Here is a 13383-nt window from a genome sequence, read left to right on the forward strand (position 1 = left end):
GGTGGGGGGGGGGGGGGGTGGGGGGGGGGGGGGGTGGGGGGGGGGGGGGGTGGGGGGGGGGGGGGGTGGGGGGGGGGGGGGGTGGGGGGGGGGGGGGGTGGGGGGGGGGGGGGGTGGGGGGGGGGGGGGGTGGGGGGGGGGGGGGGTGGGGGGGGGGGGGGGTGGGGGGGGGGGGGGGTGGGGGGGGGGGGGGGTGGGGGGGGGGGGGGGTGGGGGGGGGGGGGGGTGGGGGGGGGGGGGGGTGGGGGGGGGGGGGGGTGGGGGGGGGGGGGGGTGGGGGGGGGGGGGGGTGGGGGGGGGGGGGGGTGGGGGGGGGGGGGGGTGGGGGGGGGGGGGGGTGGGGGGGGGGGGGGGTGGGGGGGGGGGGGGGTGGGGGGGGGGGGGGGTGGGGGGGGGGGGGGGTGGGGGGGGGGGGGGGTGGGGGGGGGGGGGGGTGGGGGGGGGGGGGGGTGGGGGGGGGGGGGGGTGGGGGGGGGGGGGGGTGGGGGGGGGGGGGGGTGGGGGGGGGGGGGGGTGGGGGGGGGGGGGGGTGGGGGGGGGGGGGGGTGGGGGGGGGGGGGGGTGGGGGGGGGGGGGGGTGGGGGGGGGGGGGGGTGGGGGGGGGGGGGGGTGGGGGGGGGGGGGGGTGGGGGGGGGGGGGGGTGGGGGGGGGGGGGGGTGGGGGGGGGGGGGGGTGGGGGGGGGGGGGGGTGGGGGGGGGGGGGGGTGGGGGGGGGGGGGGGTGGGGGGGGGGGGGGGTGGGGGGGGGGGGGGGTGGGGGGGGGGGGGGGTGGGGGGGGGGGGGGGTGGGGGGGGGGGGGGGTGGGGGGGGGGGGGGGTGGGGGGGGGGGGGGGTGGGGGGGGGGGGGGGTGGGGGGGGGGGGGGGTGGGGGGGGGGGGGGGTGGGGGGGGGGGGGGGTGGGGGGGGGGGGGGGTGGGGGGGGGGGGGGGTGGGGGGGGGGGGGGGTGGGGGGGGGGGGGGGTGGGGGGGGGGGGGGGTGGGGGGGGGGGGGGGTGGGGGGGGGGGGGGGTGGGGGGGGGGGGGGGTGGGGGGGGGGGGGGGTGGGGGGGGGGGGGGGTGGGGGGGGGGGGGGGTGGGGGGGGGGGGGGGTGGGGGGGGGGGGGGGTGTGGGGGGCGGGGGGTGCGGGGGGGGGGGGGGGGGGGGGGGGGGGGGGGGGGGGGGGGGGGGGTGGGGGGGGGGGGGGGTGGGGGGGTGGCGGGGTGGGCGGGGGGGGGGGGGGGGGGGGGGGGGGGGGGGGGGGGGGGGGGTGGGGGGGGGGGGGGGGGGGGGGGGGGGGGGGGGGGGGGGGGGGGGGGGGGGGGGGGGGGGGGGTGGGGGGGGGGGGGGGGTGAACCTTTGGCACTCCAGATGTTATGGACTACAATTCCCATCAGCCCCTGCCAGCATGTCCAATTGGCCATGTTGGCAGGGGCTGATCAGTAGTAGTCCCTAACATCTAGAGTGCAAAAAAATTCGCCGCCCTGTAACTAAGAATCCAGAGTGAGTTTGCAACAAGATTAAAACATACAGTAAAACATAATTTAAATATTAATTACATAAAAAACAGAACCCATTTTAAAATGTGGATGGCGTCTGGCTACCCCCTCCCCCCCTTGTGCCCATGGGAGGCCAGATGACATGGTTTTTAACCAGGCTGGCCAAACACCTGGCGGAACAGGTCCGTCTTGCAGGCCCTGCGGAAACTCTGTAAGTCCTGCAGGACCCTGATCTCCCTAGGGAGCCTGTTCCACTAGGTAGGGGCCAGGGCTGAAAAGGACCTGCCCCTCGTCGAGGCCAGCCTGATCATTTTTGGGCCAGGGATCACGAGTAGGTCCTCTTCCAAGGAGCGGAGGGGCCTACTGGGGCAATATGGGGATCTACTGGGGCAATATGGGGCTCTGTTCCTTCAAATTGTAAATTGAGAACCCCTTTAAAATGGCGGTGGTTTCTTTTATGTGTTGATGCCAAAATGGAGTGCTAAGAGTAATAAAAACAGGGCAAGGGTGGCTATCATTCCTGCTTCTTCATGCAGTCAGCTACAGTTGGTGATATTTGACCAGAGGTGTGGGGATGGAATGTCAATGTTATGGTGTCACTTCCAGGTGAACCAGGACGTGATTTCATGTCTCTCTAGGATAGGCTGACCAGACGTCCCGCTTTTGGCGGGACAGTCCCGCCTTCACACAATTTGTCCCGCGTCCCGCGGAGATTCATTTCCAGTGTCCCCTATTTTTTTGGAAGGCTGCGCTGCTCCTTCTGGAGAGCAAGGCAGTCGCGGCAGCTTCTCCAGCCAGCGGCCGCCGGAGAACGCGGCCTTCTGGGGCGCTGCCGTTTCCCGCCCTGTGACAGGGCGGGAAACAGCAGCGCCCCAGAAGGCAGTGTGCTCCTATCATTTCCAGCAATTCTTATGGAGAACTGACATCACTTTTAGGTTTTAGCTGGATGTTATACCATGCCATCATTCTGATGGCCATTTAAAAATTTGTCTCCTGTCCCGGTGGGGCTGGGGATCTGTAGTCCCTGCCATGGACCTCGCAAATCTACACAACATATTCCTTTAATCTTGCTTTGTTCCATTCAGTTTCCCCAAATGTTCCATCGTCACTGTTGTTCAACTTCCTCTCAGGAGGTTATCTGGTGTGTCTCTGCATGAGTCAGTGATCTGAGCACTGCTTTCTGACCAGGAGGGTGCCCACTACAGTGGCTCATGTGCAAAGGGTATGCCCCAAAGAAACGAAGAAAATCTCACATGCCCTCATGGTTTGAGCCACATTATATGAGGAGATCATAGGTCCCTTCCGCACATGCAGAATAATGCACATTCAATCCACTTTCACAATTGTTTGAAAGTGGATTTTGATATTCCGCACAGTAAAATCCACCTTCAAAGTGCACTGAAAATGGATTGAAAGTGCATTATTCTGCACGTGCGGAACGGGCCATAGAATGATAGAATATATCAGTTTATGTGACTAATGAAAGGTGGTTTTGGCTCCTTCAGTTTCCAGCACTCGGTCACTAAAGTGAAAAGCTTGAAAGAGGAACTGGAAGAAGTCAAAAACCACCTGACTACTTCTGAAGAAAAGGCTGGAAAGCTGTTGACACAGAATAAACAACTAGTAAGTGGACTCGCTGTTTTTCAGGTACTACCCTGTTTCCCCCAAAATAAGACATCCCCTGAAAATAAGACATAGTAGAGGTTTTGCTGAAGTGCTAAATATAAAGCATCCCCTGAAAGTAAGACGTAGCAAAGTTTTTGTTTGGAAGCATGCCCGTCGACCAGAGCATGCAGGTGTGGAGCGGAAAAATAAGACGTCCCCTGAAAATAAGACATAGCGCATCTTTGGGAGCAAAAATTAACATAAGGCACTGTCTTATTTTCGGGGAAACACAGCCCGGAAACCACACAGCACCCACGGTATTGTTTGTTCCATATGTGTGAGAGTTTGCATTATAGTCAGGGTTATGCATTGTAATTCCACAGGACAGCAAATTTTTCCAGGATCTCTGCTGCCTTTTAAAAGTTTCCAGTCCTTATGAATGTCAAGTTGTTTGGAAGCGTGTCGGCTGAAATCTTGGGAACCAACTGGATAAATAAGCTTTTCAATGGGCAGAGGCGGTTTGCGTAACTTCTTACCAGTTGGCAACTCTATCAGGAGAGCATGGTCCACAGCTGAAGAATTTCCCTTGCCCTGTAAATTGTCTACCGCAGCCTTTATAATTTGATTTATTAAAACATGCCCCGTCTTTCAAGCTCCATCTTCCTGGCTTATTGAAGTCAGGGCTTGAGCATATCAGTTGATGGGCACGAGGAAGACTAATTTGGATGCCTGTAGAAAGTGTCTGTGTTCCAATATGGCATATCTGTCAAACTCGCGGTCCTCTAGATGTTATGGACTACAGTTCTCATCATCCCCTGCCAGCATGAGCAATTAGCCATGCTGGCAGGGGATGATGGGAACTGCAGTCCACAGCATCTGGAGGGCTGCGAGTTTGACACCTATGCTCTATGGTGACCATGATTTTTAGCCTTCCTGGTTCATCTCTTCCAAATTTGCAGTGGCAGGAGTGGTTTCTCAGTGTGAATTGTGCACAAACGAGAACTCGTGCTTGCATACACATAGTGAATTGTGCACAATTCACTAGGTGACTGATTTGCCGTGCCGGGGGCGGGGAGTAACCTGCCGGTGGATGAGGAAAAGGCAAAAGTTATTGAGCACGCTGGTTCTGAGCAGCTCAGTGTATTTTGGCAATTGCTTCTCAAAGCGCAGATTGCTTGTCTTCCGTTTTTCACCCTTTCCCCAGGAAAAAGAGAACCAGTCCCTCATTTTGAAGATTTCGAGTCTTCAGGAAGAGGTAAGTGCGTAGTCAGAGGTGGGATCCAGCAGGTTCTCACCAGTTCCCGAGAGTGGGTTACTAATTATTTGTGTGTGCCGAGAGGGGGTTACTAATTGGGTCCGCTTTTCCATCTCCACCCCCTTGCCCCCCTCCCGAGAGGCATCCTGCCTTTGAATGTGAAGGTTCCATGTAGCAATTGCGACTAATAATGTAACTCCCTGAACTGGGTTAATCCCTTTCAGGTACTGCAATTCATTGATTCTCAGCCTTTCGTACCTTTTATCTCACCAGTCTCTATCAGCAGAGTTTAAAGCGGAGCTACTCTGGTAAGATGAGAAGGTCTATAGTCCTCTTGCACTCACTGCAGCCTCCTAGCACTTTGGAAAAGAATACTCTCCGCGCAAAATGTTCTTTTCATGGGAAGGTTTTACTTTAGCAGTGGCAAGGTTACACAAGTCTATGCTATGCAAGACTATAAGACTATACAGAACTCTTCAGCAAGAACAAAGTTGAACACACACAGAACTAGACACTCTCTGAACTTAGACTCAGAACTTAGCATATACAATGCTTTGCATCTTATACATTCAACAAGGATACTTTTCCCCTGCCCCAGCAACAGCCTCTCATTGGTCTAGAGTCACAGTTGAAATCACCAATCATGTTAAAGGTCAACTGTTGTTACTTCTTGTCCCTAGACTGACTGTCTCCCGCCTTTGAGTTGGGCAAACTTCTGCTGACTAGAAAATGACCCTTTTGTGAACTGTTTTATATATATATCATGACATTCTCCACATGAGTTTGTAAAGCATTTTGATACTCCTTAAAGGCAGTGAAAAGCAGGGTATAAAAACCAACTCTTCTTCTTCTTTTCATCCAGAATATTCAAAATGCTCTGGATATGAGTGGTCTCCAGACGAATATTGTTGAGTTATCCAGAAATGTGGCTGAACTCCAAGTAAGTCTCTTCGACAGGTTCTTTACACCCATCACCTAAACAATGTTCAGCATTGATATCCAAGGTAACCACAGGCTTAAAACCTTTCTTTGATTTTGGAGATATGGTCAATAGAACCTAAACATTTGCATGACAGAGACAGAGTATAATCTAAAATATTTCTTAACACATATTGCATAGCTAACCTGTCGAACTGGCTGCCACAGGATGGCTTCAAGAAGTGATTAGACAAAACCTTGGCACATCACTCCATGGATGTTGGAACTGATAACTACATAGAGCCTCCATGCTTAGAGACAGGATACCTCTGAATAGCAGTACTGGGGAATAAGAGTAAGCTTTGGCCTCCATGATCTGCTTATTGAAGGTTACTGCTGCTATAGTTTTATAGTTTTAAGGTTTTGTATATTTTAACTGGGGTTATTTGATTTGTTTTATTGTGGTGTTATTTGTTGTTGTACACCGCCCTGAGCCCTCCGGGGGTAGGGCGGTTTATCAAATCGAATAAATAAATAAAAAATAAAATAAATTATTGATCAAGTTCAGAATCTGGACTATTGAAATAAACCAAATCTTCATTTTAAAAACTGTTGTTTGGAACACACCTACACTCAATCTTAAATCAACAGCTCTGCCCTTCAGTTTAAGTTAAGCAGCACTTTTAAATGGAATGTGTGAATTTTAGATATGAACTTTGTCTGTCTTTGAAATATCTCCGTGCAGTAGTTAAAACAGAAACAGATGAGATGTAATGCCATAACAATTATAAGTTAAGGTTGGTAGCCATAAATCGACTTCTCCTCCATAAAACTGTCCAAGCCCTTTTTAAAGCTATCCAGGTGAGTGGCCATCACCACCTCCTGTGGCAGCATATTCCAAACACCAATCACACGTTGCGTGAAGAAGTGTTTCCTTTTATTAGTCCTAATTCTTCCCCCCAGCATTTTCAATGAATGCCCCCTGGTTCTAGTATTGTGAGAAAGAGAGAAAAATGTCTCTCTGCCAACATTTTCTACCCCATGCATAATTTTATAGACTTCAATCATATTCCCCCTCAGACGTCTCCTCTCCAAAAGAAGAAAGAAGAAAAAATAAAAGCTGTGTGGATGCCTTTTTCCCATCCTCAGGACATCTTATTTGTGTTATGCAAAAACAGGCACAGATTACCTGAACTGGCACCTTTGAGCTGCTTATTGGTGGTTTTTAAAACTAACTGGTGCTACGCTGACGCATCTGACTTCCCTCTACCTCCTTTCCAGTTGCAGATGCATATGTATGAGAACGCTCTGACGGATAAAGACACATCCCTCCATAAGGTTAGTTGTTCTGTTCTCTATGGGGGTCCTCTTTTTCCCCCCAAAGAAATTTGTGGCAATGTGAATGTCGGAGTATAAGATCAGCATCCCAATGCAAACAGAATACGAGCTTGTGATGACAGTTTTCCTTCATCAGGAAGAGAAACTGGCCGCTGAAGAGAGCTCAACAGGGTTTGCACCCGCTGTTTGTTTCTCGGGACTACTCCACCCTACTAGCACCCCACGCTCCTATCTCAGAGGTCCCCGATGTGGTTTCCATAGGCGTCATGGCCCCTCCCTTCCTAAGCTCCGCCCTCTAAATATCCAGGATTTTCCCAGTCTGGCAACCCTAGGTGTTACATAGGTCCCAGCCCCCAAAAAACCCCGCATGTGAAATCTTTATGCCCCTATAATAGTTACTTAGTTGTGGCAGTATTCAAGCAAGCATTCCTGCTCAAATGCCTTAACTGGGCATAGGAGGTTAAGAGCTCGTGTATCTAATCTGGAGGAACCGGGTTTGATTCCCAGCTCTGCCGCTTGAGCTGTGGAGGCTTATCTGGGGAATTCAGATTAGCCTGTGCACTCCCACACACGCCAGCTGGGTGACCTTGGGCTAGTCACAGCTTCTCGGAGCTCTCTCAGCCCCACCTACCCCACAGGGTGTTTGTTGTGAGGGGGGAAGGGCAAGGAGATTGTAAGTCCCTTTGAGTCTCCTGCAGGAGAGAAAGGGGGGATATAAATCCAAACTCCTCCTCCTCCTCCTCCTCCTCCTCCTCTTCCTCTTCCTCTTCTTCTTCTTCTTCTTCTTCTTCTTCTTCTTCTTCTTCTTCTTCTTCTTCTAGATGGTGCTAAATTAGTGGTGGTGAACCTTTGGCACTCCAGGTGTTATGGACTACAATTCCCATCAGCCCCTGCCAGCATGGCCCATTGGTAGAGCTGATGGGAATTGTAGTCCATGACATCTGGAGTGCCAAAGGTTCACCACCATGGTTCTAAATGATAGGTGGGGTTGAAACTCTAATGGGTTGGTGGTCAACTCCAGGTTGGGGAACTTGGAAATTTGGTGGTAGAGAATTGGGGGGGGGGTGTTAGGGAAATGGGGGACCTCAGAGGAATATAATGTCATAGAGCTCACCCTCCAAAGCACCCCTTTTCTCCAAGGGAATTGGTCTCTGTCGTCTGGAGGTCAGTTACTATTCCATGAGAGCTCCAAGCTCCACCTGGAGATTGGCAACCTGATTAGTGGGCATCCACTCATATGAAGTTTGTTCCTGTTCAGGTAACTTGGACCTCCACGAGAGTGAAAGGTTCACAAATCCTGCTCATTTCATCCTTCCCCGTAAATTCTGCAGTAGCTCCTCTCCACCTGTAGATGGTGTGATTCCCTTGGAAGTCAACACAGTCTCTCACCAAGTTTTTGTTGGGATTTTTCCTAGGGCTTTTTCGCACACCCGGTTTGTTCTTGAATTAAGGCAATCCGCATCGACATCCTGACCTTTTTGTTGCTGTTTCGTCGCTCGAGATCAGTCACACATCACCAGGTTGTTGGGGATGTTCTTGTTGGTTCAGAAACCCCTTGGTTTTGCATTGCCCTAGAATGCAGTACAAACATTGCCCTGGAATGCAGTACAAACATTGCCCTGGAATGCCATCCAAGGGCGTGTTCTGTGTGACAAGCTAACGAGTCAGCGTGATTTCACTATCTCAGTGTACCACTGCGTTGAGAACTCGCTATCTCGAGATATCGGGGCGGCATTGGAAACAATGCACTGCCTGAGCGACCACGAGGAGGGGCAGGAGGAGAGTGAGACGGTAACGAAACAGTGAAATGTGCGCGCGCAACTGGCAAGCTCTACCGCATCCTGATTGGTTGGAGTAAATCGCATCACACAGTGGGCGTGATCCCTCGCAGTCACTTGTTCCAGTTGCGTTTTGCACCTAGGCACCAGATTGTGGGGGGAATCCGTTTTATCTGAGAAAGTTGCACAATTATCGAGCAACAGGAAAAATGTGAGACAAAGGCTGAAATGAGCGACAGATTAGGGGTCGGGCCACATTACGGGTCAAGTGTGTGCGAAAAAAAGGCAGAAACCATGACGACCTCATATATTAAATCAAGAACAAACCGTGTGTGCGAAAAAGCCCCTAGTCTCTGGTCACAAACTTTGGCTATGAGGGTACTGTTGACTTTTTAAATGGAGCAGTTTCCCTCAGCCTGTTAGGAGAAGGGTCAAAGCTGATGAGACATTGGTCTTTTGTGCACTTATTGGCTGCAGGGTGGCTGTTTGCTTTGCAGTGCGGTTTCCCCATAGTTTTCTGTTTGCAGGGGAAGTCTCTTGTTGTGTGGGTGGGGGGAGGTGGGGAAGAGCTGTAGAACCCAAAGGAAGCATAATGCATCCTAATTCGCTTCGCCTTCCCTGCAAAAGGATGGGAAAGTCACACTTTGCAGAGGAAGTCTCCTGTTATGTGGGTGGGAAAGGTGGAGAGGAGCTAGACCAGGGGTCTGCAACCATGCTGGCAGGGGCTGATGGGATTTGTAGTCCATGAACATCTGGAGAGCCGCAGGTTGCAGACCCCTGAGCTAGACAGCCCCAAGGAAGCATAATGCATCTTAATTCCCTTCGCCTTTCCTGCAAAGGAAAGGGAAAGTCGCACTTTGCAGAGGAAGTCTCTTGTTGTGTGGGTGGGAGAAGGTGGGGAGGAACTGGAGAACCCAAAGAAAGCATAAATGCATCCTAATTTCCTTCGCCTTCCCTGCAAAGGAAAGGAAAAGCCACACTTTGTTCAGCTTTAGAAACCGTGGAACATCTCTGATCTGAGAGTGCCATGAATTCTGAAGCAGCTAACATAAGAACATAAGAACTAGCCTGCTGGATCAGACCAGAGTCCATCTAGTCCAGCTCTCTGCTACTCGCAGTGGCCCACCAGGTGCCTTTGGGAGCTCACGTGCAGGATGTGAAAGCAATGGCCTGCTGCTGCTGCTGCTCCCGAGCACCTGGTCTGCTAAGGCATTTGCAATCTGAGATCAAGGAGGATCAAGATTGGTAGTCATAGATCGACTTCTCCTCCATAAATCTGTCCAAGCCCCCTTTAAAGCTATCCAGGTTAGTGGTCATCACCACCTCCTGTGGCAGCATATTCCAAACACCAATTACACGTTGCATGAAAACAAATGGCAATAAACAAATGGCGATAAAACCCAGTAATAATAATATTAACCATACATCTTTAGGAACTGCAATTAAATCAGCTACTAGTATAAATAATACATTTGCCATCTTTCTGTTTATTGACATATTCTAAGAAGGGATGCCATTCTTCCAAAAAGATCTTTATAATTGCATCTGACTTTCTGTGGGCCACAGTGCACATTTGGGGTAGGGGTTGCAGGAACGCCAATGAGGAGCTGTCCCCTTCACTGGGATGCGGGAGAGAAGTGGTTAAGTGAATGATTCCATTAATGCCTTCTTGAGCTGCTGTGCCCAAGATAATACAGCCCCACCTGCAGCTATCTAGCAGGCTGGAACAACAGTTTGCTGTTCAATATATGCACAGCTGATTCTATTTTGGTAGCTGGTGGGGAGGAGATTATTCCTGCTTCTGACATCTCAAGAGAAAATTGGTGGGTATATTCTTGTAATGCTCCACCAAAGTGATAGCAACCGAAGGCAAACCAGAAGAGGGTTAAATTGCAATTTCGAAGATAATTCTCCTCCAGTTGAGGCAATCTGGATGCCTTCAGGTCTTTGGTGAACTAAGCACAGTACAATACAATTTGGAAATCAAATGTAAATTGGTTGCTGGGCAGGGCAGCAGGTAGCACATTCTTAAATAGATCTTTGCAGGGGTTGAGTTGCCACTGAATGTTACTTGGGCAAGGTGACGAGACGTCCCGCTTTTGGCGGGACAGTCCCACCTTAAACCAATTTGTCCCCAAGGCCCGCGGGTTTTTTGAACCGTCCCGATTTTTGGAAGGCTGCCGCACTGCCTTCTGGGGCGCTCCCCTTTTCCTGCCCTGTGACAGGGTGGGAAACAGGGGAGCACCCCAGAAGGCAGTGTGGTAGCCTCCCGCGCACGTGGCCGCAGGAGCGCACTGCCTTCTGGGGTGCTCCCCAGTTTCCTGCCCTGTCACAGGGCGGGAAACAGGAGTGCCCCAGAAGGCAGTGCGCTCCTTAGGCTGTGCGCGCGGCCGCCCACCCAGGTCCCGGTTTACAAAGGTGACAATCTGGTCACCTTATACTTGGGGTGATACTGCTGTAAGGATTACCAGTAGGGATGTCAGCCTGCTGGGACCTGGGGACGCCCTGGAATTAGAAGAAGATGAGAAGAGTTTAAATATATACCCCGCTTTTCTTCAACCATTGGTTCTGATCCAGCCTTCTGGGGTGACTGAAAATGACTCTGCTCCATTTTCTATAGGACAGCAAGTCCTTGAAGATGGCCGTCATAATACCTGAGTTTGGCATGGCCTGCATGTATTAGGCAAACTCCCCCTTAACCCAGCAGCTATTTTAACCCTGGTCAATGTCCCAAGCACTTTCTTTAGCTGGCACTGGTTTGCATGGCTCAGAAACCCAGGCCACACTTAATTTGAATCATGCAAAATGCCTCCCGTGAAGGCTGGGCAGGAAATGTTGCTGTGCCTTGTTTGCCCTGAGAAAACTTTGCATGTCAGGGCCAAGCTGAAACTGAGATGAGAACGCCTGTGTACCTAGAGCTGCACCCACCTGTTTTATGTCAAAAGCAGATCTATTGGGGAGGGGGAATGAAAACAAGGTCTATGGGTGGGGGGAGGTAAATCCGTCCCCCTCCTACACCTTCTCCTTTTCTGTTCTATTTCTTTCGGCATTCACCTAGTACACTTCTATCCCATTCTTTCTCCACCTCCAGGGAGGCGTACAGGGTTCTCCTTTTGTCATTTCTATCCTCACAACAACTCTGCGAGATAGCTCAGGCTGCAGATGCATGACTGGCCCATTCACATCCCATAATTTCTCCTGAATAGAAGAGAGTCTACTTTTGTACCTGAAAAAATGCTCAGCTGTTGTTCTGTCTTGGAAAACAATCAGAGGCATACCAGAGGGGGGGAAATGCCCCCCACCGCCCCGTGCCCCCCCACTGTGCCCCACTTACCTTCATTGGCAGAGGGAGGGTGGTGGTGGTTCTGGGCAACCTGGTGGGGCTGGGGCTGAAGGGGCTGAAGGGTGCCCAGCGGGCCCATGGCAGGGTCCCAGCCCGGCTTATCCTTCAGGAGTAGCTGGGCTGGGAGTCTGCTGCAGGCCGCCTCTCGGCTCGGCCCCACCAGGCTGCTCCTTCAGCCAACAGAGGCTAGGCTGGGAGCCTGCCATGGGCCACCCCTTGGCCTGGCCCCTCCAGGTTGCCCAGGACCACCACCACCCTCCTCCGGCAGCTGAAAAAGCAGCCAACAAGTGACCCACTGGGTGCCCCCCCCCCCACGTGATCTAATGGGTAACGCCTGGTGTCAATTGCCTCCCATGTCCTCCTGGCAGATACGCCACTGAAAACAAAAGTTTGTTGGGAATAAAACAAAACAGAAGTCCATTAAAGTAGGGGTTCCTTTTTGAGCACTTGTGGAGTCCTGACACGGCATGGGGGGCAGGGGACAGCAGCAAAATGGCTGCAACTTTTAAAAAAAATCTGTAGAGTCAATCAGAAGCCTTGCTGAGCCAGAGCCCTACTTGGCCTCACCCACTTCCCCAAATCATATTGTGGGCACTAGAAGAGGTCTCCGTGGGAGCTGTGAAACTAATCACATTTATTCCAGTCTGAGTTTTTGTGAGTTAGAGCTGATTTCTCAAATGCAGTGGAATTGCACGGAGAAACGGGGCAGCTCACAGCGCTAATCTGCAAAGCAATAACAGTTCCACAAAATTATAGGCATATCCTTGGGACCCCCCACACCCCTTGCAAACCAACTAACAAATACAGGTTGCATCATGGGTTCCTCACTGTTATTTCTCATGCATTTGGGGAAAGAGGGCGTGTGTCCAAAAACTAATAGCCATCCGCTATCAAGGGCTTCTGAGGCTCATTTAAGCCAATTGTGGTTTAAATGAACATTAAACATCTTCAGAGATTTAGCTATAGAAAAGTTAGGAAGGGCAGTTTTTTGACTTCTCGTGGGCGTTTTGGCTTGTGCTATAAGCTGCCATGGAAGGTGCGTGTGAAGTCTGGCTGAGACGGCCAAGATAATTTCACTACTTAAAGAAATAACAGAAGCCCATGGAGAATTGGGGACCCTAGAAAGGATATCTCGACAAAACGGCAAAAACAGGAGAAAAATAAATGGATGACTAGTGGTTTTGAAGGTTAAGGATTGTGAAAATAAGATCCAATAAAGTGAGGCTTTTTATCAATAACGATTTTATTTTGACCTTCAGCAATTAAGTGCTGAAATTTTAGGGCTTAAGGGTGCAGAAAAATCTGGAAATTTCGATGAAATAAGTACTTTATAACTTGGTCTGTTTTTATGGATTTTGACTCGAGAAGAGAAATATATGTGTGTAAGCCGCTCTGAGCCTGGAATAGCAAATGTAATAAAATAAAAAATAAAATGTATAATTACTGGGGTGGGGGAATTAGTCAATGTGGGTTTAGAGTGTTGGATTAAGAGCTGGGAGACACGGGTTCAAATTCTTGCTCTGTTGTGAAACTTGATGAATGACTGTGTGGTTGCGCATCCACCTCATGAGGTTATTGGGGCACAAATGAAAGAGAAGAAGACACCGTGTGCCCCAATGAAGGAAGGGCTGGATGAAAAAAAGTGATCATCTTGTAAAGTCAACAAACA

At 51.5% G+C, this 13383-nt stretch overlaps 1 protein-coding gene across 1 annotated transcript in view; it reads left to right on the plus strand.

Moving 5' to 3' along the window:
• The window catches only part of IRAG2 (inositol 1,4,5-triphosphate receptor associated 2), a 78724-nt gene that overhangs the window by 14709 nt on the left and 50632 nt on the right, over positions 1-13383 (plus strand). Inside the window, exons 3-6 of the mRNA XM_048501492.1 lie at positions 2983-3100; positions 4287-4337; positions 5200-5277; positions 6537-6593. Of these exons, the coding sequence (XP_048357449.1) occupies positions 2983-3100; positions 4287-4337; positions 5200-5277; positions 6537-6593 (304 nt within the window). The remainder of the gene's footprint in view (positions 1-2982; positions 3101-4286; positions 4338-5199; positions 5278-6536; positions 6594-13383) is intronic.

Source organism: Sphaerodactylus townsendi, linkage group LG06 (genome assembly GCF_021028975.2).
Source record: "Sphaerodactylus townsendi isolate TG3544 linkage group LG06, MPM_Stown_v2.3, whole genome shotgun sequence".
Lineage (NCBI taxonomy): Eukaryota > Metazoa > Chordata > Lepidosauria > Squamata > Sphaerodactylidae > Sphaerodactylus > Sphaerodactylus townsendi.